The sequence below is a fragment of the Anolis sagrei genome, chromosome 1 (genome assembly GCF_037176765.1).
Source record: "Anolis sagrei isolate rAnoSag1 chromosome 1, rAnoSag1.mat, whole genome shotgun sequence".
NCBI lineage: Eukaryota > Metazoa > Chordata > Lepidosauria > Squamata > Dactyloidae > Anolis > Anolis sagrei.
In genome coordinates this window covers 132,891,123-132,912,208 of record NC_090021.1, presented here as the reverse complement: position 1 = coordinate 132,912,208, position 21,086 = coordinate 132,891,123, and the positions used below count along the sequence as shown (strand labels likewise).

The 21,086-nt window shown below is 37.6% G+C and overlaps 1 protein-coding gene across 2 annotated transcripts in view; it reads left to right on the top strand.

Annotated features, from left to right (window-relative positions):
- The window catches only part of NBAS (NBAS subunit of NRZ tethering complex), a 209,757-nt gene that overhangs the window by 123,425 nt on the left and 65,246 nt on the right, over positions 1–21,086 (top strand). Inside the window, exons 36-40 of one of the 2 annotated variants that reach the window (XM_067468667.1) lie at positions 835–1,002; positions 1,600–1,713; positions 1,972–2,095; positions 14,231–14,307; positions 16,432–16,569. In XM_067468667.1, coding sequence (XP_067324768.1) covers positions 835–1,002; positions 1,600–1,713; positions 1,972–2,095; positions 14,231–14,307; positions 16,432–16,569 — 621 coding nt within the window. The remainder of the gene's footprint in view (positions 1–834; positions 1,003–1,599; positions 1,714–1,971; positions 2,096–14,230; positions 14,308–16,431; positions 16,570–21,086) is intronic. The other variant, XM_067468668.1, reaches the window with a different exon arrangement.

Sequence of the window (21,086 nt, the reverse complement as noted above, 5' to 3'; positions counted from 1 at the left end):
CCTGGTAATGTGAAAGTATATTCTTTTGTGCAAAACAAGCATGTAATTGCAACAGGTTTTTACATAAACTGAGATCCATTTGATTAATGCAGTATTTTTTGATGTTCTAGTATCAACTACTATAACCTCAAAGTGTTAGAAATGAAACTTTTTGACTGCTAACTATCAGAAGCTTTATGTTCTAACTTCCTTCTCACCATTGGGAATGAAAGCTCCCAAAGCAACCCTTCACTGATTTCATCAGTTAAAGATTCATTTAGCCCCTTGATATCTTACTGTCTTAAGCACATAGTGCTAATTAATATTCTCAACTAGTACAACAGCCCATTTTAAAAAGCATCAAACAGCACTTCAGCATTGTGGTGTTTTGGATCTTAGAAGAATGCGGTTAATCACCTAGAGCATATATTTGAGTGACTAATAAAACAGAAATCTTGAATTATTATGGCAATATAGCAAGATATTTCAGCTTTCCTCTTTTTCAGCTACCCTACATCAAAGTATATAGTAACTATGTTTGGTATTGTAAAATACAGAACAATTATGACAGTGTACAATATAAGTGGCTATTAACTGCAATGTTAATTTTAATTCAGTGAAAAAAACATGGTCTACCAAGTATTTTCAGTACCAAATCCAGTGTCTATCCATTATATGTGCTTGTGTTGCCCTTTATCTAAATGTGTGCTTACAATGTACATGAAGTTTGAAATTGGTTTCACTGTTATGGTAATTTGAAAACTTTTAATGCATGTTTTCCAGTTCTATTAAAAGAAAAAGTGTTGGGGAGACTGTATTTAATCCTTATGGGTTGTGTGTTGCATGAACTCACAGGTTGACAACCATATGCTCTCTAGTCAGTCAACTGACTTGCTGCAGTGGACCACATCTAAAACTATGAAGGTGCTTTCTGATACAACACTGACCACAAAAGCTATGCTGCATGCTGTTAGTGATCGCCAGTGGTGGAAGAAGTCACTAACTTACCTTCGTCCATTACATGTAAGAAGTAACTATATGTTCATCCTTAATATTAGATATCTATCTAGCTTGCTGTCTTTGGATAGCGGTGTTTGTTTTGCTGTCTGTTCCCATGAACAGAAGATTTCACCTCACTTTCTGTCTCTGTGGCAATTGGAGTTTTGAAGGTGTGGCTGGTTGTGGAAAAAAGGATTGGTGTTAGAGCTTCAGCAGAGACCCCTTTTCCCCATGATAACTCTTCCATGAGTGAATTTCCCTTCCTAGGGTAGATTTCCTCTCAATTCCTGTTGTCTCACTCCTGTTTGTAACTAGTTTGTAAGCTGGATGTCTGCAATTCTGTAATGTTTGTAACTTGAAGTCTTTCTGTACTTAGTTCTTCATTATGTCGTTTTTTTAAAGTGGGCCTGTGAGGGTGAAGTGAAAATCCATGGAAACATTACGTATCTATATTACTGAGTATTTAATTATTTTACCTTAAATATTTCAGCATAGATTCTAATTTACCCACACAACTACACTGCGGTACAATCTCTCTTCATATCTGATGAAAAGTTCACATTTCTTGTGAGAGGCCACATCATTTTAACATCTTGTTTCTCGGTGTTTTGCTCTTGAAAGGGTCAAGAGTTTGGAGATGTATTAAAAAGCACCAGTGGAGCAAATGCAGCGATAGAAAAACAAGGCTGTCATCCATTCTATGAATCTCTGATAGATAATCCATACCTCGCAGAAGTAAGTTTCAAATGCACTCTTTTAAAGATGTCAAAACCAGTTCATTTTAGGGCAATAATCAGTTGGGTCTGAATGTTTAAATTGGTTACGGTGGTTAAATAATTATCTTCACTAAATAGTGAATCGTTCTGATTTGCATGTTACTGAAAAATTAGTGGGTGTCAAGCAGGGATGCTATATTTGCAGACAAGGAGCAGAGTACAAAAATCACATCGAAATTAAAAGCTTGTAACATTGCTTAACATTTCTGCTCTGTAGAATGAAGTTTCCTACACTGCATTCCAGCACAAACCTTCAGAAAGCTTTGCAGAAGTATTGCTGAGAACAGGAAAATTGGCTTTGACGAAGAGTGAAGGCCCTGATCTCTTTCCTGCCACAGAAGGTAAACTGCATGAGTTTTATTCTGTACTTGTACGGATGTGCATTTTTCATAGGCCCATGATCTAACAGATGTCTAGATCACTGGTTTTTGCATTCCTCCCCTCACCAACTCAACCTGCATGAAACAGTGTGTATTGTACTGTATTTTGGTACTTTACAGACTGTGTCACAATGGGCAAGCTGTTCTGTCCTTATGAAACTTATTATTTAATGAGTAACCAGTGCTTTCAAAAACAACTGTTGGAGGAAAATATTGTTACTGATTGTGGTTTGATCGCTGTGCTAACTGAACTCCCTCCTCCCTTGGTATGACTTACATCACAGTACCTGGTAAACTCACTTTACTTAACTGTTATCTAAAATCTCTGAACAATTAAAATGGTGATAAGAAATCAGAAGTTCCTGAACAAGAGTATTTGATAATGTGCTGCAACTTGAATAAAATGACAACTATTTATCTATTCCCCTGTCTGCTGAAATCGTGTCATTCATTAATCTTCCTGGCTTGTAGAACTCTGGTTATGGGATCAGTCCAATGTTTATGTATACATCATATTCCACTATGTGCTGTACTGAATAAGAACTTGGTTTAGTTTTCAGGTAACATTAGCACACAGAATCACTTCAGGGTTGCTGTGAGTTTTCCAAGCTGTATGGCCATGTTCCAGAAGCATTCTCTCCTGACGCATGTATGAGAGGCATCCTCAGAAGTTGTGAGGTCTGTTGGAAACTAGGAAAATTGGGTTTATATATCTGTGGAATGTCCAGGGTGGGAGAAAGAACTCTTGTCTGTTTGAGGTAGGTGTGAATGTTTCAATTCCCATACAGCCTGGAAAACTCACAACAACCCAGTAATTCCAGTCATTAAAGCCTTCAACAATACACAGAATCACTTCAGTTCACCAGAACCATTTCTGTGTTCGTTTTGACATGTATTCTTAACAAGTAGCCATGCCTAGAACATAAGATTCTAGAGATGTGATACATATCATAGTGATGTGATACATAACATAGAAATCATGAGCCTTGACTTTATCTTAGCTAATTGGTCATTGTAAGGCCAGGGAGGGAGGACACCAGTTTGTGTAAAGAAGCATGCACCTATGTGCAGTCCTCTGTCAAATCTTTAATATCTGAATTGCTATGAGTGTTATAAAGCAGAAGCCTCCTTGCTTGGAATCACAGGCTTGAGTCTCTCTTGTATGAAATAAAGTAACAAGTTTATTCAAACACTTCAGGCTCCAATGTTTGTAGTTACAATTACTATTTTTGTTGCAAACTTAAGTTTCAGTCACATATAGTATACTTGTTGCACTTTCCTGAAATAGGCTTTCAATGTTTCTCATTTATCAAGATGGTATTTGCTTTACACATACAGGACTAAAATTACTTTCCGATTCAAGCACCACTGGCTTTTCTTTAAGTTCTCAAAACTTGTACTCTATTTGACTAGCGGCTTACTTTACTAACAGGATTTATTAACTACCATTCATGAACAGGAATCCCTAACTCTCTGTCCTTCACAAACTGCAATCCCTACTCAACTAACTCCTTTTTAAAACTCTCTCTCTAACTCCCCTCCTTTTTGAATTTAACTCCGCCCCTTTAGAATGTTCAGCCCTGCTCTTCCCAACTGTCATTTTGTCTCCCAACCTTTTGAAATCCTGGGGCTATGCTAATCTGCATATGACCAATCAGCCTCCATATGCAAATAAATCCGGTCCCCCTGTTGCTATCCTCTCTTGTCTCTAATCTTCCTTATCTGCCCCCCTGCGAACATAGATCTATGCACTAAAATTTCATATAGAGTAACAAATTCGCTACATACGCCCCTTCCCTATAAAAATATTGCTGGAGGTGAGTGTTTTTAACCTCATCGAAAGCAATATTGTTAACTTATACCTTATCTAACAATTCTATATTCAATTCACATTTAAAACCATACATTTAAATATTTACATTTTTATCATATACCACATGAAAACATTCTTTAATAACGATACAATATAGTTATTTTACTAATACAATTTACATAAGCACACATATTATATGCTTTAACAACATATATTATCAATATACATTACCAATAGTCATCTTCTTGCACCCGGTTTATCCAATAAGTTTACATTTAATTCACAGTTTAAACCATATACCAAATACTTACGTTTCCATCACACATTACATGGCATCATTCATTAGTAACAGTATAGCTATCATATAATTTCTTACTACAATTCTGCATAAACGTATGCAGTGCATGTTTATATTTTACCAATTGTTATCTTTACATTTTAATATACACACTAGGTCTTATCAATGCCTATGTGAGTTTATCTGGCTACTTTAGACTTTAAAAGCTAAATCCTTTTCCATGGAATCAGTATTAATGAAACACCTTCCAATGGAACTAACAGGTTAACACTAAACCTATATCTATATAGCTTACCTGAATAAAGCTATCCTGGAGTCCTCCTCCATGTCCATGACAAAATGTATATCTTGACATAGTTACATCCTTCAATAGTGAAATTGTGGAGCCTCTACTCCCACTTTCAAACTTGACAGTTTGCCTGTCCCCTGGGCTCTTATCACCTATAGAAGCCCAAAACCCAGCACTCTTTATCTTAGAGGCTGCTACCTTAGACCTAACTCTTCCTCTTGAAGACTGGTTCTAACTTAAAACACTTTTTCAAAATGGATTTCTGTCTTTACCTAAGACACACAACTTTACCTTTCATTAACTTTATCTTTACATCCTCTCACATTTATTTAATTCTCCGTATCAACCTCAATTATCCCTGTCCAAATGTGTTTCTATCGCATTACAATATACGGATGGGAAGCTATGAGGTTTACATCATCCGTATTGATCCTGTGAGTTATCAGCTCCGTTTTTCCTGGCACATCCTTAAATACATCCTGATGCTTTATCAATACATCTCTCAGTTGACATCTTTGACTTTCTGACAATTCTAAACACTTAGACACATCAGGTATGATACTTTGTTCCCTTAATTCTCCCCATTCTGTTACTGAATATGCTTTTGCTTCTTTTGTTACTACCCTAAAAATCAAATTTGTTCTCACATAATAGGGTTTTATCCTATTAACATGCACACGCTTATATTTTCCTTCCTCCCCTACTTTCATTATCAGATAGTTCACATCAGACAGTTTCTCAAATATTACATAGGGACCTTCCCATGCCATGTCCATTTTCTTATGGGATTTAGGCTTGAGTAACAGCACTCTGTCTCCTTCTTTAAAATTCCGATGTTTGGCCTTCGCATCTCGACTTTCTTTCTGTTTTTGTTGAGCTGACTCCAGATTTCTCGATGCCTCACCCCGTACAATGTCTATATGTTCCTTTAGTTTCTCTATATAGTCCATAATATCTTCCTCCTGGATCTCCTCATCACCAGTCCAACTTGCACTTATGATGTCCATGGGTCCTCGCACTTTTCTACCAAACAGAAGTTCAAAAGGGCTATATCCCGTGCTCTCCTGTGGGACTTCTCGATATGCAAATAAAAGATGTTGTAACTGTCTATCCCAGTCATTAGGGTTTTTGTTGACATATGTCTTGATCATATGTTTTACTGTCTTATTAAAGTTTTTAATTAATCCATTGCTCTGCGGATGATATGCCGTTGTGTTGTGATGTACAATGCCACAACCTTTAAATAATTCTTTGATCAGCTTGGACATAAAATAAGTTCCTAGATCTGTCACAATTTCCTTGGGAAATCCCACTCTGGCAAAAATATTAAGTAGTCCATCAGCTACCGTTTTAGCTTGTAAGTCTCTTAAAGGTATTGCCTCTGGATACCTAGTAGCATAGTCAATGGCTGTTAAGATGTACTTATTTCCTTCTTTAGTGGCTTTGGATATGGGACCTATGATGTCAATTCCCATCTTCTCAAAGGGCGTTGTTACCACAGGCACCGATTGTATAAGTCCTTTAGTTTTATCGTTGGCTTTCCCAATTAGCTGGCACACTTGGCAGGACTGACAATATGCTTTGACCTCCTTTCCAATATTAGGCCAATAAAATTTTTCTTGAATTCTTGCCTTCGTCTTTTTAATTCCCAGATGTCCTCCGAATGTTGTGTCATGGGCCATCTTTAATATTCTTAATCTGTACTTCTCCGGTACTACTAGCTGTTTGTTCACTTCAACACTATCACCACTCTTTCTCCTTCTGACAACTCTATACAATCTTTCATTTATAACTTGGAAAGTACTAGACTTTTCAGCTAATGGTCCACCAGCCTCGCTTCTGGCTTGTTCCCATGACTCTCCTAAAGATTTATCTTTCTTCTGTTCCTTTAAGAACACTTCAGTCTGCTTATCTGAGAATTTCATTTGCATAAGTTCACCACTCTCTTCGTTGTCTCGTGAAGTACTTGCTTCATCAGAATCACCATTCATCTCCTCTGTTTCTGACTTTCTAGTAATTACATTGACTCTTTGACATTCTTCATATAGGTCATTTCCTATAAGGAATGGAACTTCCAATTCCTTCATCACTCCCACTTGCCAAATTCCTTTGTATTTTTTATAAATTACAGGGATTTCTGCTACCGATGTTTCGAATGCTGGCCCATAGATTCCTTTTAATAGATATTTCTTACCAGGCACTATCTGCTCCGGGTTTATTAGTTGACTTTGGATTAGGGACACTTGAGCTCCTGAGTCTCTTAATCCCAATATTTTTCTTCCATTTATTATTATCTCCTCTCTATAGTCATACTCTTCAACCTCTCTCACTTTCCACACTCGGAATACTTTACTGGTCTCATCTGTGGATTTCATTTCACTCTTAACCTCCTCTGTATAGTGACCAGTCCCTTTATCTTTCTGTACCAGACAAATGTTTCTTGGAGGTGAAGTAACACTCTTTTCATTCTTCAACCTAGGGCACCTTGCTCTTATATGCCCTGTCTCTTGGCAATGGTAGCATGTGATCTTCACATCACCCGGTCTTGTTACTTCCTTATTATAGTAATTACTCTTTCTCTCATATTGTTGGTCTGCCTTGTCCCTCCCTTCTTGGTCTTTACTTTTCCATAATGGCTGTGAGGGACTTGTAGCATTTTTGTATATATATTTGTTTCCTTTTTCCTCATACGATCTCTTATACGCCATGCCCAAGTTTTTCATTTTGTAATCAGTTTCCAGTTCATCAAGGACAACAGCCACTTGAGACACACTCTCAATCTTTTTATCTTTGACATACCAGCGCATGTTTAGGGGCACCATTTTATAAAACTGTTCCAACGCCACCAGATGTTTTAGCTGTTGGAATGTGCTAACCCGACTTCCTTCTATCCACTGATCAAGGGCTTTGTCCAATCGAGCTCCCAACTGGACATACGTTTCGCCATTTCTTCTTTTTATCTCTCTAAAGTTCTTCCTGCACTGTTCAGGAGTGATCCCAAATCTAACTTTAACTCTTGCCTTAAACAATCTATAATCATTTATCTCATCATCCCTCATATCAGCCAATATCTGATTTAGCTCGCCAGATATTAAAGGCTTTAGATATGACATTTTACTTTCTTCTGGGATCTCTAGTTCCAAAGAGGTTCGTTCAAATGCCAGAAGGAATGCTTCCACGTCATCTCCCTTTTGGTACTTAGCAAATCTCTTCACTTTGGCAGAGAAGTCATTGTAACTGTGCACACTAGTATTTTCACTAGTTCTATCTCGTTCCTGCATTCTTAACTGCATCATCAGTCTTTCATGTTCTCTGGCCTTCTCTCTTTCCTCAGCCGCTCTCTCTCTCTCTCTTTCTTCAGCCTCCAACTTAGCTAACTGTAACCGTTCCTGTGATTCCATCCTGCTTATTTCAAACTGAATTTGTAATCTTTGCAGTTCTACCGATGAAACTGTCTGCTCCTGACTCTCCTCACGTTCTTGTGCTCCCTCCTCTACCACCTCTTCTTCAATTCCAGCTTTCTTGCCCTTGGGAGGAGCCATTTTCTCTTACTTGTATTCTTTATGAGGTAAATTTCGCCTCTTTCTGATGCACTGGACCAGATATATTCTACCTATCCCTCAGCTTTCTGAGGCACTAGATTAGATGTATTCTACGCATCCCACCGCTGCCACCAATTATGTAAGGCCAGGGAGGGAGGACACCAGTTTGTGTAAAGAAGCATGCACCTATGTGCAGTCCTCTGTCAAATCTTTAATATCTGAATTGCTATGAGTGTTATAAAGCAGAAGCCTCCTTGCTTGGAATCACAGGCTTGAGTCTCTCTTGTATGAAATAAAGTAACAAGTTTATTCAAACACTTCAGGCTCCAATGTTTGTAGTTACAATTACTATTTTTGTTGCAAACTTAAGTTTCAGTCACATATAGTATACTTGTTGCACTTTCCTGAAATAGGCTTTCAATGTTTCTCATTTATCAAGATGGTATTTGCTTTACACATACAGGACTAAAATTACTTTCCGATTCAAGCACCACTGGCTTTTCTTTAAGTTCTCAAAACTTGTACTCTATTTGACTAGCGGCTTACTTTACTAACAGGATTTATTAACTACCATTCATGAACAGGAATCCCTAACTCTCTGTCCTTCACAAACTGCAATCCCTACTCAACTAACTCCTTTTTAAAACTCTCTCTCTAACTCCCCTCCTTTTTGAATTTAACTCCGCCCCTTTAGAATGTTCAGCCCTGCTCTTCCCAACTGTCATTTTGTCTCCCAACCTTTTGAAATCCTGGGGCTATGCTAATCTGCATATGACCAATCAGCCTCCATATGCAAATAAATCCGGTCCCCCTGTTGCTATCCTCTCTTGTCTCTAATCTTCCTTATCTGCCCCCTGCGAACATAGATCTATGCACTAAAATTTCATATAGAGTAACAAATTCGCTACAGTCATGTATGTCATCTATAGGATTCTGGAACAGTGATGTTCCCAGTGATATTTGGCCATTCATTTATCTTAGCGCTGTACCATTTTCCATTTAGGAATTACAATCCACAATGAGTATTACTTGTACATTCTAGCCAAGATTGTAATTGACTTGTACTCAGATTCATCATACCAGTTCTTATTTTTCTAATACATAGGTGTTTTCTTTATAATCAGGTAAATATATTATACGGGCATTACATTTCATTAAAAGTAATGAGGTTGGAGTTTCTCTATATGTTTATACCTGTATGTGTGTGAGTGTGAGTAAGAAACAGCTTTCTTCCTATTTTGAAGATGACTTGATAAGTTGTATCTTACCAAGAAAAGGTATGCACTAAGTTTATGTCAGCATACTTCATCCTTATGCCAACTGTTCACTTCTTTCTCTGTGTGCTACAGTTGAATGATCAATTAACCATTGTCCTCATTGCGTTAAAGAATGGTAATTGAATAGAGAAAAAAAATCAGGCTGTTTTCCCCAAAAACTGGCAGTCATCATTTTCTAGTATGAATATGATGGTAACCTGTGATTAATTAACCCAGAAAGTGTCCAGGAAAAGTGAGAGAAAGTATGAGAAATGAAACAAATACTCCAAAGATTCTTAGTAGAGATTAAGTCTATTTAGGCATCACTGTGTTATAGAAGGCCTTTAATGGGAAAGCACCAGATTTGTTGTTTAGTTCAGAGTATTTCTTGCATACAGTAATCTATTTCCAAGGAAATGTGTTAACATCATTTATTTTGAGGGTGGTGTGTTTTGTTTTAACAGCCTAAATCCAAATTGTATTAGTGAGCAGTTTAAAAAAATCTGTTCATTCAGCCAAGGCTACTAAAAGAGAAAAATCACCCTAATTAATTTTGTGTATACAATTGTACCTATATGGACATTCATAGAAGCCCAGTCGTTTATAACTGACTCAGTCTCATGTAGATAAATGTTACTTGCAGTTCTGAGAATATTGGCTCTCCGGGGAAATCAATCACCATTGACAAAGTGCACAAGGAGACTGCTGAATTTATACGTGCCGGGTGTCTCTCTGTGACCCATCATGGGCAATACTTTTTAAAAAAGAGAATCTAATCCCGAAATTAATTATGTTCTATACTGAATAAGAAACTTAACAATTATTGTTAAACTAAAGTCTGCAGCTTAGATATAAAAAAAGTCTTGGGTGGGGGGAAGCATTGTGAAGCATGTTGTTGTCGATGAATTCCATGAAAGCCTCTTTATACATACTTAATGGAATATTTCCATCACTGAAATTGTATACTGTGATAACAACAAAAAGAATATCAAATCCAAGATTGAATCTAGAAACAATCAGCATTGTTTTTAAAGGGAGAGGAGGAATTCAACATTTGTGGTCCTCTTTGCCCATGAGTGAAAAAGAAGCAATGGTGGAATGCAGTCTTGGTGGCCAACATTCTGCAGGGTCCAGGAACCAAAAAAGAAGACTTAACATTTAATTGTTCAATATATGTTGCCTTTAATATAGTTTTGCTTTAATACACATACACATGGTTTGATATGTATGAGAGAGAGAGGGAGGGGGAGAGAACGAGAAGGCTAGTTAATGTATTATAGAGAAGCCATGTAAGACTTGAAAACCAAGTAAGAGAAGACAATGCATGATTTCTATTAGGTATGTGTGAAACAGCAAAAAATCCGTTTTGTTTTAGTTTCGAATTTCGTGTCCCCCTTTGCACTCTAGGCCGGGGAACACCTATGGCCATAGCACCACACAAGAGTCCAGACTATCAGCAACCAGTTTATTGTAGAAACACATTAAAAGTATAGGAAAAATTCAGGAATAAAGAAAATAGATGTATAATCCAAAAAGGTTTAACAATATATGATAATGCAAACAGTAATCCAATTGTCTCATGCACATCCCAAGGTAACACAGTCCAGGAATAGCCGAAAAGTCGCAAGTACAGCATAGGTCCAAAAGCAAAAGGCATACTTAATAAAACTTGAGCAGGAATATAAAAGCAAGAACATAGAAAACTTCCAGGAAACTTAAATCCAAACTCAGGCCTCGCTTCTCACTTGAATGCTACGTTGCCTGAACTAACTCTTAGGTAAACAACTTTCTAATTAATAGGCAGCCATGAAGTCATGTTTTTCCCCCCACAAAATTTCTCCCCAACTTTCTCACGCAATCACTCTGACCTACAATTTTCTGCTCTGATCTGTAAATGAAGACCTTTGTTGATCTCCGTAGCCCGAGGTGTTTTTTTCCTGAGAGCCTTCTGTATCACTTTATCTCTTCGCCCGACTCCTCAGCTAATGTTGCAGTTTTTGGCTCTTTTGATTGACCTTGGAGCCCTGCACTTTCCTAGTCAGTTCTCACAGAGGGAAGCATCATTCCTCTGACTTGAATCTTCATCACTTCAGGCCCCAGGGAATCCCGCCGGCAATCCCACAATCCTTTCTAAATCATCAGTGAACCCATCAGCCTCAGGAGTCTAAGGCTGATCTCCAACTTCCCTTATGCATGATAATATGCCATAAACAGTTGAGTGGTAGTGTGCATGCTTGCAGAGGAGTTGTTGCTACTTCTCTAATAATGATGGACATTTCCAAGCAGAATAGTAATAGCAACACAGTGTAAGATAATTCTCCAATTAAAATTGAGTACTAGGACATGCAGAAAGAAATTGCTACCTGCCTGAATAAAAGCAATCTGAGTCAATTATTTAAGCAAGCACCTGCTGATATAAATTCATAGTCTATCAGTGCCATCTAGGTTTAATGGCAAATTTGAAGAGTATTGAACAAACAGTGTTCCTATGGCTCTCTCCTCAGTAGGTCATCCCAGACAACTCCCAGCTCTGTAACATGGTGTTTCCATTCCTAGGGAGCTGTTTTTATAAAAAAAAGAAAAGAAAAGCATTGTCATGGGGAGGAGAAGTAGCAGCTTAATTGCTGAGAGAAAGAAATCTTGACAGCTCTGTTGACACAGCCTAGCACCTTGTAGCTGTCATTTTTTATCTGTCTTCTGAAATGAATTGCGATATTAAGATCAATACTATGGATTTTTCCACTTTGAAGTTAGCACCAATCAATGTAAATTGTTTTCTGTAATAATGTCCCAGAAGTATTAATTCTACATCATACTGAAGCTAGTATGTTAAACTAGTATGTTAAACATGAGATTTGAAATTTTATATAAAAGTATAATTTTTATTCTGAATTTTGATATCCAAAACACAGGGCTCACCTGTATTCACACACTGCATTAACAGACAAGGTCTGTGCAGTTTTGTTTTGTTTTGTGTGTTTGTTTGTTTTGTTTTTTTGAGACCAGCAACAAGGCTTTCAGCTTGTAGAAATATGTTGAGGTTGTTTTGTTGTGTTTGGGGGAAACTTGTAATCGCACTGTAATGTCTGCCAATTTTCAGATGATGACAGTCATATATTACATCTGGTGCAGTTCAGCTGTAATGTATATTCTATGTACACTAGGGAATAAGCTCTGTTGAAGGCAGTGGCACTTATTTCTGAATGAGCATAGGGAAGATTGCTTATGAATGCGTATATTTTAAAAATTAAGCCTCAATTCTCAAGTTGTCCATAATGAAAAACTAATTCATTCAGTTGACGTATGTGAATCCCAAACGTCCCAAACATGCTTGACTTGAAATGTCAGCATGTATTGACAGTCCTGTCAGTTTGTCAATCTGGATGCCACTTACCACTCTTCTGCAATTGCTTCACTGAAGGAAGAGTCATGTAAGATTTCTACTGTTGTTTTCTTCCAAAGAGAGGCACGTAGATATTGGAGTCCCTGGCCCAGATATGCCATCTATCATATAAATTTGGGATTTTCCAATGAGTACCTGAGATCCATGAGCCATGACATAGTCCCAAAGGTGACCCCCACACTAGGATCTTGATCTATATTGTAGAGAGGCTTTCTGAGGCTCAGAGTTTTCCCAAACTACATTATCTCTCATGTTGAACCAAGTAGTCAGCTGTTCAGACTGGGAGCAGCTTTCCGGGTTTTTATGATGATGGTCTTTCCCTGTCCTTTCAAAAAGTTGTAGTGATAGACCATGGAGTCTTTTACATGAAAATCATGCCTCAGGGCTGGGGGCTGTCTTTAATCTTGTTTGGTAGCAGTAGGCACAACTTACGATGACAGTAAGGATGGGGAACAAGTATTACTACTTTCTTCATGTTTTTCCCCTCAGACATTTAATAAAATAGCCAATTGATAATTAATTACAATATAATCTTCTGGTTCTGTCCTGCCTCACTAGCAATAGTTTCCCTATTGCAGTGGTTCCCAACCTTTGGGCCTCCAGGTGTTTTGGACTTCAGCTCCCACAGTTCCTAAGCTGGCTGGGATTTCTGGGAGTTGAAGTCCAAAACACCTGGAGGCCCAAAGTTTGGGAACCACTGCAATAGGGAAACTCCAAAGTGCAGTGGTAGAAGACATTTTTTTTTCTATGTAGAAGGTTTCAAATTCAGTCCACAACATTTTCAGGTATGGTTGGAAAAATCATTCGGCATAAATTCTGGACAACTACTGCCAGTCACTACAGATAGAGTTCAACTACATGAACCAATCAGCTCCCTACGCCCCACGTTCCTCAAAAAATAATGCTATTTATTTCCAGTTCTTACTGTAGGAATATCTACCATTTTAGCTTGGTGGTATGTTTTCGCAACACATTTCCACAGCTCCTCCACTGCTATGAAGGTTTGTAAAATGGCAAAAGACTTGTTGCATTCTTTGTAGGATAAAAAGTTGATTAATAATTGAATCATGTGCTACATTAAAAAATGTGATAAGACATGCAGATGTTCAGATTGTAGGGAATGAAGTATTGCAGGCTATCCCATAGCCCATTTTTTCAAACTCTTCATAACTTATACTGTTGCTTTACTTTTACAACCAGCAGATTTACGTGCTGTAAATCAGCATGAAAGATATTTCAGCCCTTCAGTTTAACATCTGTCACGGCTCTATTTCATCTTGTTTCAATAATGTAGGAAACACTCTAGCTAGGAGTTAAGCTTAAACAGGGTTAGGGTTTAACTACACATTATTTGTTTTTGTCTGCATATTAGTAATTAGTTGAATGGGTACCGGACCTGTAGATCTAGAGAAATATGGTTAGTAATGAAAATATTAAATATCGTATGTGTGACAGCCATCTGAGGATTTCCTTTATTTCTCTGTCTGTCTTGCAGTCCTGTTACAGCTGGCCAGTGAAGCATTACCAAACGATATGACCTTATCCCTTGCCTACCTCCTTGCATTGCCACAGGTATGTAAAACGATGGGATATGTTTTTCTCTTCTAGTCTCCCACAGAATTCAATCCCATGTGAAGCATCTTCCTCACCTCGGCATGCTCGGCATGTGTTCATTACAGTTGATTTTCCTTTCCAAGTGTGTTTTGAACAAACTTCGATATTCTGGAAAGGGATTGGTAAAGGAAAAAACAATACTTTCTTTAGAAAAATAATTTGCTCAGACTTTTCAATCTGCCAATCCTTCCGGTTCGGTTGGCAGGCATATTGAAAGGTCAGTTTCTGTTGGAGAACAGGATTACAATTTCTGAAGCCCTGTTACTGTAAGATGCCAGCGAAATATGTATATTTGAAGCTTTTTAAAAGAGGTTATCTGAGAACTTCATGCATGTTTTTTTGACATTCATATAAACAAGTGCATCTTCTAACACGGAGCTCTTTCCATTACTTCTGAAATAAGCATCAATCTCTTTTCCAAACTTTTATGTCAATCTCTGTGAACCAATACAAATCTCTTGAGCAGATTAATAGTATATTACTGAAATACTTTCTGGGTTGCTGTGACAACACAAAATACTTTCTTTCAAAAAATCATAAAAATGAATCTGAATATTTTAACAAAAATCTATTGAATGGGATGTAAATAATTGTAGGTGGGAGCTTCTTGTGTAAATTAACCTCCAAGATTGTCTACTCTTTCTGGGGTGTGGTTTGATTGGATAATTGTGGGTTATGCATTGTAAAAATTCTCTCAGTTGCATCCTTCAAATGCAAAGCTAACTACATAAAATGTTAAATATATGCATCAGCAGTTAAATCTAAACCATATCAACTGTGTCCAACATAACACCAAAGAATCTCCAGTATAATAGAGACAAAGACCTCTATCTCTTCTCTAGAAAATATTTTGCAAGTAATTGTTGGTTGCATTGAGATAGATTATCTCTATTATAACAGAAATAGCGAATAAGACTTGTTGCATGTTCATTGTGAAATTTAGGGGAGATTTTCATTACTTTTTGGAAGATCATAAAAGGATATAGGTAGGGAATTAGATAACCACCTTTCTATAGTGCAACTCTGAAGGATGCCATGTGTCCATTTCTTTTTCATTTGAAGTCATGTGGTTTGTGAATACAGCAACATGTGTGACTCTAAAGTGTGCTGGGACTCATTCACACTGCCAAATTATAGCACTATTATTCTACTATTTTAACTGGACATTTAGAATTCTCAACTAAAGAGGACCGGGCTTTAGCACAGCAGGTTAACTGGGCAGAATATAAATATTGTAAAAAAAATAAATTAATAAATAGCGCTTCTCCAGATTTCCAGTTCCAGAACTCTGCAGGGTGGAACTATGGCAGTTAAAATGAAATAAGAGTGCTGTATTTGTGTAGTACGTATGAATGGGACCCTGGTTTCAAATATCCAAATCTCCATAAAGCTTAATATTGTGTTGCAATTTCACTTTCTTCATGTGGATGGAAATGGAGAGAGCCCACCGTCGTCATCCCAGGGCCTCTAGAACACAAAGAGGAATATAGATTAATATTTCATATTCTAAAGCCGAAGTCCACAAACTAAGGCCCGTGGGCTGGATGCAGTCCCCCAAGGTCATTTGCCCATCCTTTGCCCTAAACTTTAGACTTAAGGTTGCCCTAAGTCTGAAACGATTTGGAGGCACACAGCAATAACAATCATAATTAACCTGACTATCTCATCAGCCAAAAGGAGGCCCACACTTCCCAAGTTTATGTTGGTTAAAATTGTTCTTCATTTTAAATATTGTATTGATCTTTCATATCTATCTATCTATCTTTCTCACTACAAATAAGATATGTGCAGTGTGCATAATATTTTTTTCTTGTTTTTTTCAAACTATGCTTCGGTCCCCCAACAGTCTGAGGGACTGTGAATAGGCCCTCTGCTTAGAAAGTTTGAAGACCCCTGTTCTAAAGGGATATGTTCTTTTTAAAAATACATACTATATATACACTTCTTGATTGAGCAGAATATATTTGGTGGCATCAGGGTCTCTTGATTATCATTCAAGGTCAGTTACTGAACTAAAGACATGGCATGCTTGTCATTGTAACATGGCTGTAGCTAAGTTAATTCTTTCCTCTTTCCTTTTAGGTGCTTGATGCCAACAAGTGCTTTGAAAAGCAGCCTCCTTCTGCTTTATCACTCCAGCTGGCAAGTTATTATTATAGCCTGCAGATCTATGCTCGTTTGGCACCATGTTTCAAGGATGAATGCCACCCCCTCTACAGGGTCAGTTTCTGGGATTATCCCCCCCCCCCCCTTTAATATGCATCATAAAAGCTATGTTATAAATCCAAAACATAAGTTAAGCTTGGTTCAGGAGCTCTAACTTATTCCAGCCGAACTGCGTGTCACCATTTTATCTCGTGTTCTTTTAAAAAGGAAACTATTTAATTCAATGTTTGCCAAAAGGGATTATGTGTGACTAATGAATATTAACCAGCAGTTACAGCTTCGGTTTTTTGTTTTTTAAAAAATATCATCTCCACTTTAAAATGTGAGTCAGGAACTTTGCATTTTTTTTCTATGCAGTATATTTACTGTTACCTGAGATTTGAAAGGTAGTCGATATAAAATTAAGGCTTTAAAAGTGATCTAGTGTCAATTAAGAAATTATAACATAGTCATCATAATTTCTGCCCCAGCTATATGACTAAAATCATTTATTAAATCTAGAATTATTAAAAACAGAAGTATAAACTTCAGTAAACTACTGCTTGCAGTGCCACTTAGGAGTTTACCATTTAAGTCAGTGTTTTTCTAAATATCTACTGCCACCAAATTTGACTTAGGAGTATAGTGTCTAGATTCAGAGAAGTCATGCTACCCCTCTATTCAGCCTTGGTCAGACCACATCTGGACACCACAATTGAAGGGAGATGTTGACAAGCTGGAATGTGTCCAGAGGAGCACGACTAAAATAATCAAGGGTCTGGAAAACAAACCCTATGAGGAGCGGCTTAAAGTGCTGGTCATGTTTAGCATTCAGAAGAGAAGGCTGAGAGGAGACATGATGGCCATGTATACATATGTGAGGGGAAGTCATAGGAGGGAACAAGCTTGTTTTCTGCTGTCTTGGAGACTAGGATGTGGAACAATGCCTTTAAACTACAGGAAAGGAGATTCCACCTGAACATTAGCAAGAACTTCCTGACTGTGAGAGCTGTTCGGCAGTGGAACTCTCTGCCCTGGAGTGTGGAGGAGGTTCCTTCTTTGGAGGCTTTTAAGCAGAGGCTGGATGGCAATCTGTTGGGTGCTTTGAATGCGATTTCCTGCTTCTTGGCAGGGGGTTGGACTGGATGGCCCACGAGGTCTCTTCCAACTCTATGATTCTATGACTTCCTTAAATCTTGCAGTTGCCACCATGAGTTTTATATTCTCTGCCACAATATAAGGGCTGAATCCTCTCCTGCTGGGGCCACCCACTCTAAGGACATACTAGATAGCCTCAAGGTACCTGTGTAAGGTGGACTTGTACCAAGAATTAGGTAAATTCCCAGAAGATAGGCTTGTTCAAGACTAACTATGATAGCTGAATAGATACTCCATATTCAGGGGCGTTATGCCTTTGAATTTTCGGAAAACAATAGATGGGAGATTTTGCATATGAATGTCTTGGAAATCTGCTTCCAGAAATATTTTTTTACCCAGTGATGGAAACAGGTTGTTACTCTTTAGATGGATTATTTGGTGTTATCGCACCAGACTTTTCTCATGTTTATCCTAAGAGCTTTACAATGCATAATAAGTAGGTGGGAGAATTCTATCCAAAGTTTCAGATGTCCCCAGTGGTTCCTTTTTAAATCCATGACAAGTTTGTTCTACAGATAATATATAGCTACATTGTGCTTTTGCTTGATTCTTGAATATGTTCCAAACATTAATTGCTCACTCAGGTGCACACATTTACTTTTTCTCCTGCTGTATTGCTTAGAAATGAGTTTGTTGAATCATTACTTAACTTATGTAAATTTTGGCGTGTGTGGCAATGTTGCTTGTCCTATTTTTGACAGGTAGTTTGTGAACTACAAGACACACCAAAATAAATGGTTCTAAAAGTTTGTCTTAGCACCCATAATGTTAATTTGCTACTTTATTGGTTAATTGCATTTGTAAGCTGGCTTTCTCCCAATAACTAGGGCTCAAGGCTGATAAGAGTGAAATTAATAAAACAGTACCACTTGAAAAACATAAAAAGATTAATTAAAATCTTTAAAAGCAGTTAAAAACAAATCAATTAAAACAAAACAGTGGGAATGGCAGGAGTTGCCTGGATTAAAAGCACTGCCTAACTGTCCGAGAGTTTCTTGAATACACATAATAACTCTGGCAGAGAAGCTTGTGGAAAGGATATGCAGTTAAGGTAAGGATTCAGCAACCCATCCTGCCTTGATATCTTTTCCCAGTGGCTCAATGGTTTAAACCCTTGTGTCGGAAGGACTGCTGACCAAAAGGTTGGCGGTTAAAATCTGGGGAGCGGGGTGAGCTCCCATATGTCAGCTCCAACTTCCCATGTGAGGACATGATAGAAGTCCCCCACAGGATGGTAAAACATCTGGGCATCCCCTGGGCAACGTCCTTGCAAACTGCTAATTCTCTCACACCAAAAGCGACTTGCAATTTCTCAAGTCGCTCCTGAGGCACATAAAAAATATTTTCAGTAACTGATGAACTGTGTTCAGATGTGTGTTTCTGGCAACCTCATAGGTTGTTTTGTGTCATGCTGTTATAGTGCTATGATTCCACTTTGATGGTTGTGACCCCCCATAGTATCCTGGGATTGGTAGTTGAAGAAATTGTATTCATCATTCTCAACCACAGGTCCCCTGTAGTGTTTCTGACCATACTAACAAACCCAGAATGGAGTCACATAAAAATTAAAGTGGAGTAATAGTGCGATAATTTTGTAGTATGGATGGGAAAGCCCCAATTGACAACCTGCCAGAGTGTGCTGGCAATCGTAAGTGGTTGGCCTTTGCAAAGTTGCAGTGATTTTCTTTCTTGTTCATTGGTCTGTTACTAGCAAAACAATAGGATGCATTGATAGTTCAATGAGGAAAAAAAATCTTAGTGTCTACTTTTTTTAGACCTGTTGCTTGAGGTTATTTGGGGTGCTGATTCGGAAAATTGCATTGGATAAACTGTATTAGCTCTAATTTCTTGATATGGCTATCATGGTTTCTATGTACAAGAAGATGGAAACTAGTAGATGGCGTATGTTCTGTATCTCAAAAACTAGAACTGAAAGGGGTAAACTGGTGCTGTTTTTGGTTTCTGCAAGTCAGATATACCCCAAAACAGGACTAACCTTTGAGGCACCAAAATATATGTTGGCCAGTATAATAAATGTTTATAGTTAAATGTCTGCTAACATTCAGTTTTTGCTGTTAGGATTTAACAATTTCTCCCAAAACTTCCTATATGCAGGTTTCCACTATCTGTGGCCTGGTATATGCATTGTAACCCAATTTACAACACTGCTAATGCAAATATGCAAAAGTGTTCTTAAAATACATTTCATGCTCTTCTCTTTTGTGTTCTTTTCTCATAAGTGTCCCTCAATTTTGTCAATAAATTTCTTAGTGGATTAGCTAATATTGCGTTAAGGAAGCTGATCTCCTTGTTAGCATGGCATCATTTTATAGGTAAACAGATATTTTAATACATTTATGTACCTTTTTTATTGCCAGCTCTCACATTTTAAGGTTAATATTTCTCAAGAATATTGTGTTTTTATCGGGTTTTTTTTAAAAAATTGCTTTTGCTAATGCTTTGAGAATGACTTTCTGGAGAATATTAATAAGAGTTACAAAGCCGTAATGAAAATAAATTTAATTGTTGGGTCAGGGAGAATGACAGTTATCGTCATTGAAACAAAAGTCATTCACTTGTACTGGTTTATTACAACTGGAATTCTGGACCATTTCATTTAAATAGCACAGATTCCCCCACCTCAAAAAATAACTAATTTAGTAGCAGTGTAGCAAATTAATTTCTTTTCTCCATCTTTGTCATTATTTTTTCCTTTATATGCCTAACAAGAATGTGTAAAAACTTAAAGCAATTAAATTTTAAGTTCCCCCTGAGAAAAATAAGAGACCTCCAGACATTATGTGGAGGGGGTTGGAAAACGCACACGAATACGTAAATTGCTTCTTAGCTATCTATTTGAAAAATAAATTAGGGAATACCTGCTCACAAGTGTGCTTTTATTCCAAACCTTCGGGATTGTTCAGCCTCCTTCTGCCAAGATGTGTAATGTAAAACAAATATTGAGTTAAAATGTCTTCTTTAATAAAGAAGAAGTATTTCCCTTCCTGTTAATACTGATACTGTTATATCATCATGTTTACTACAAATGGTTTTGCTGTGCAAATGATTATACAAAGAGCCTAGAACAAGTTTGATTGTGATTCCACAATCCACGGAGCACTGGTGTGCCTTAACAGCTTTCTTTAACACTCTTTTATGGACATTTGTTGCCTACCCACCACAGTTTGAAGCTAGCTTCAAACTGCATTATGTGGTCAATATAGATAAAGAGCATAGATTACAAGCACCAACTACCCAATGGAGATGATTAATTTGAGAAAAGTGTGAAGGCCCTAAAATGGTTCCAGTGTGCGATATTATAAAAACAATGTGCTATAAGGCACAGGGTAGACTTGGGAGACCTTACAGCTGTGATTCCCAAACTTTGGTCCTTCAGTTGTTTTGGACTTCAGCATGCAGACGCTATGGCCAGC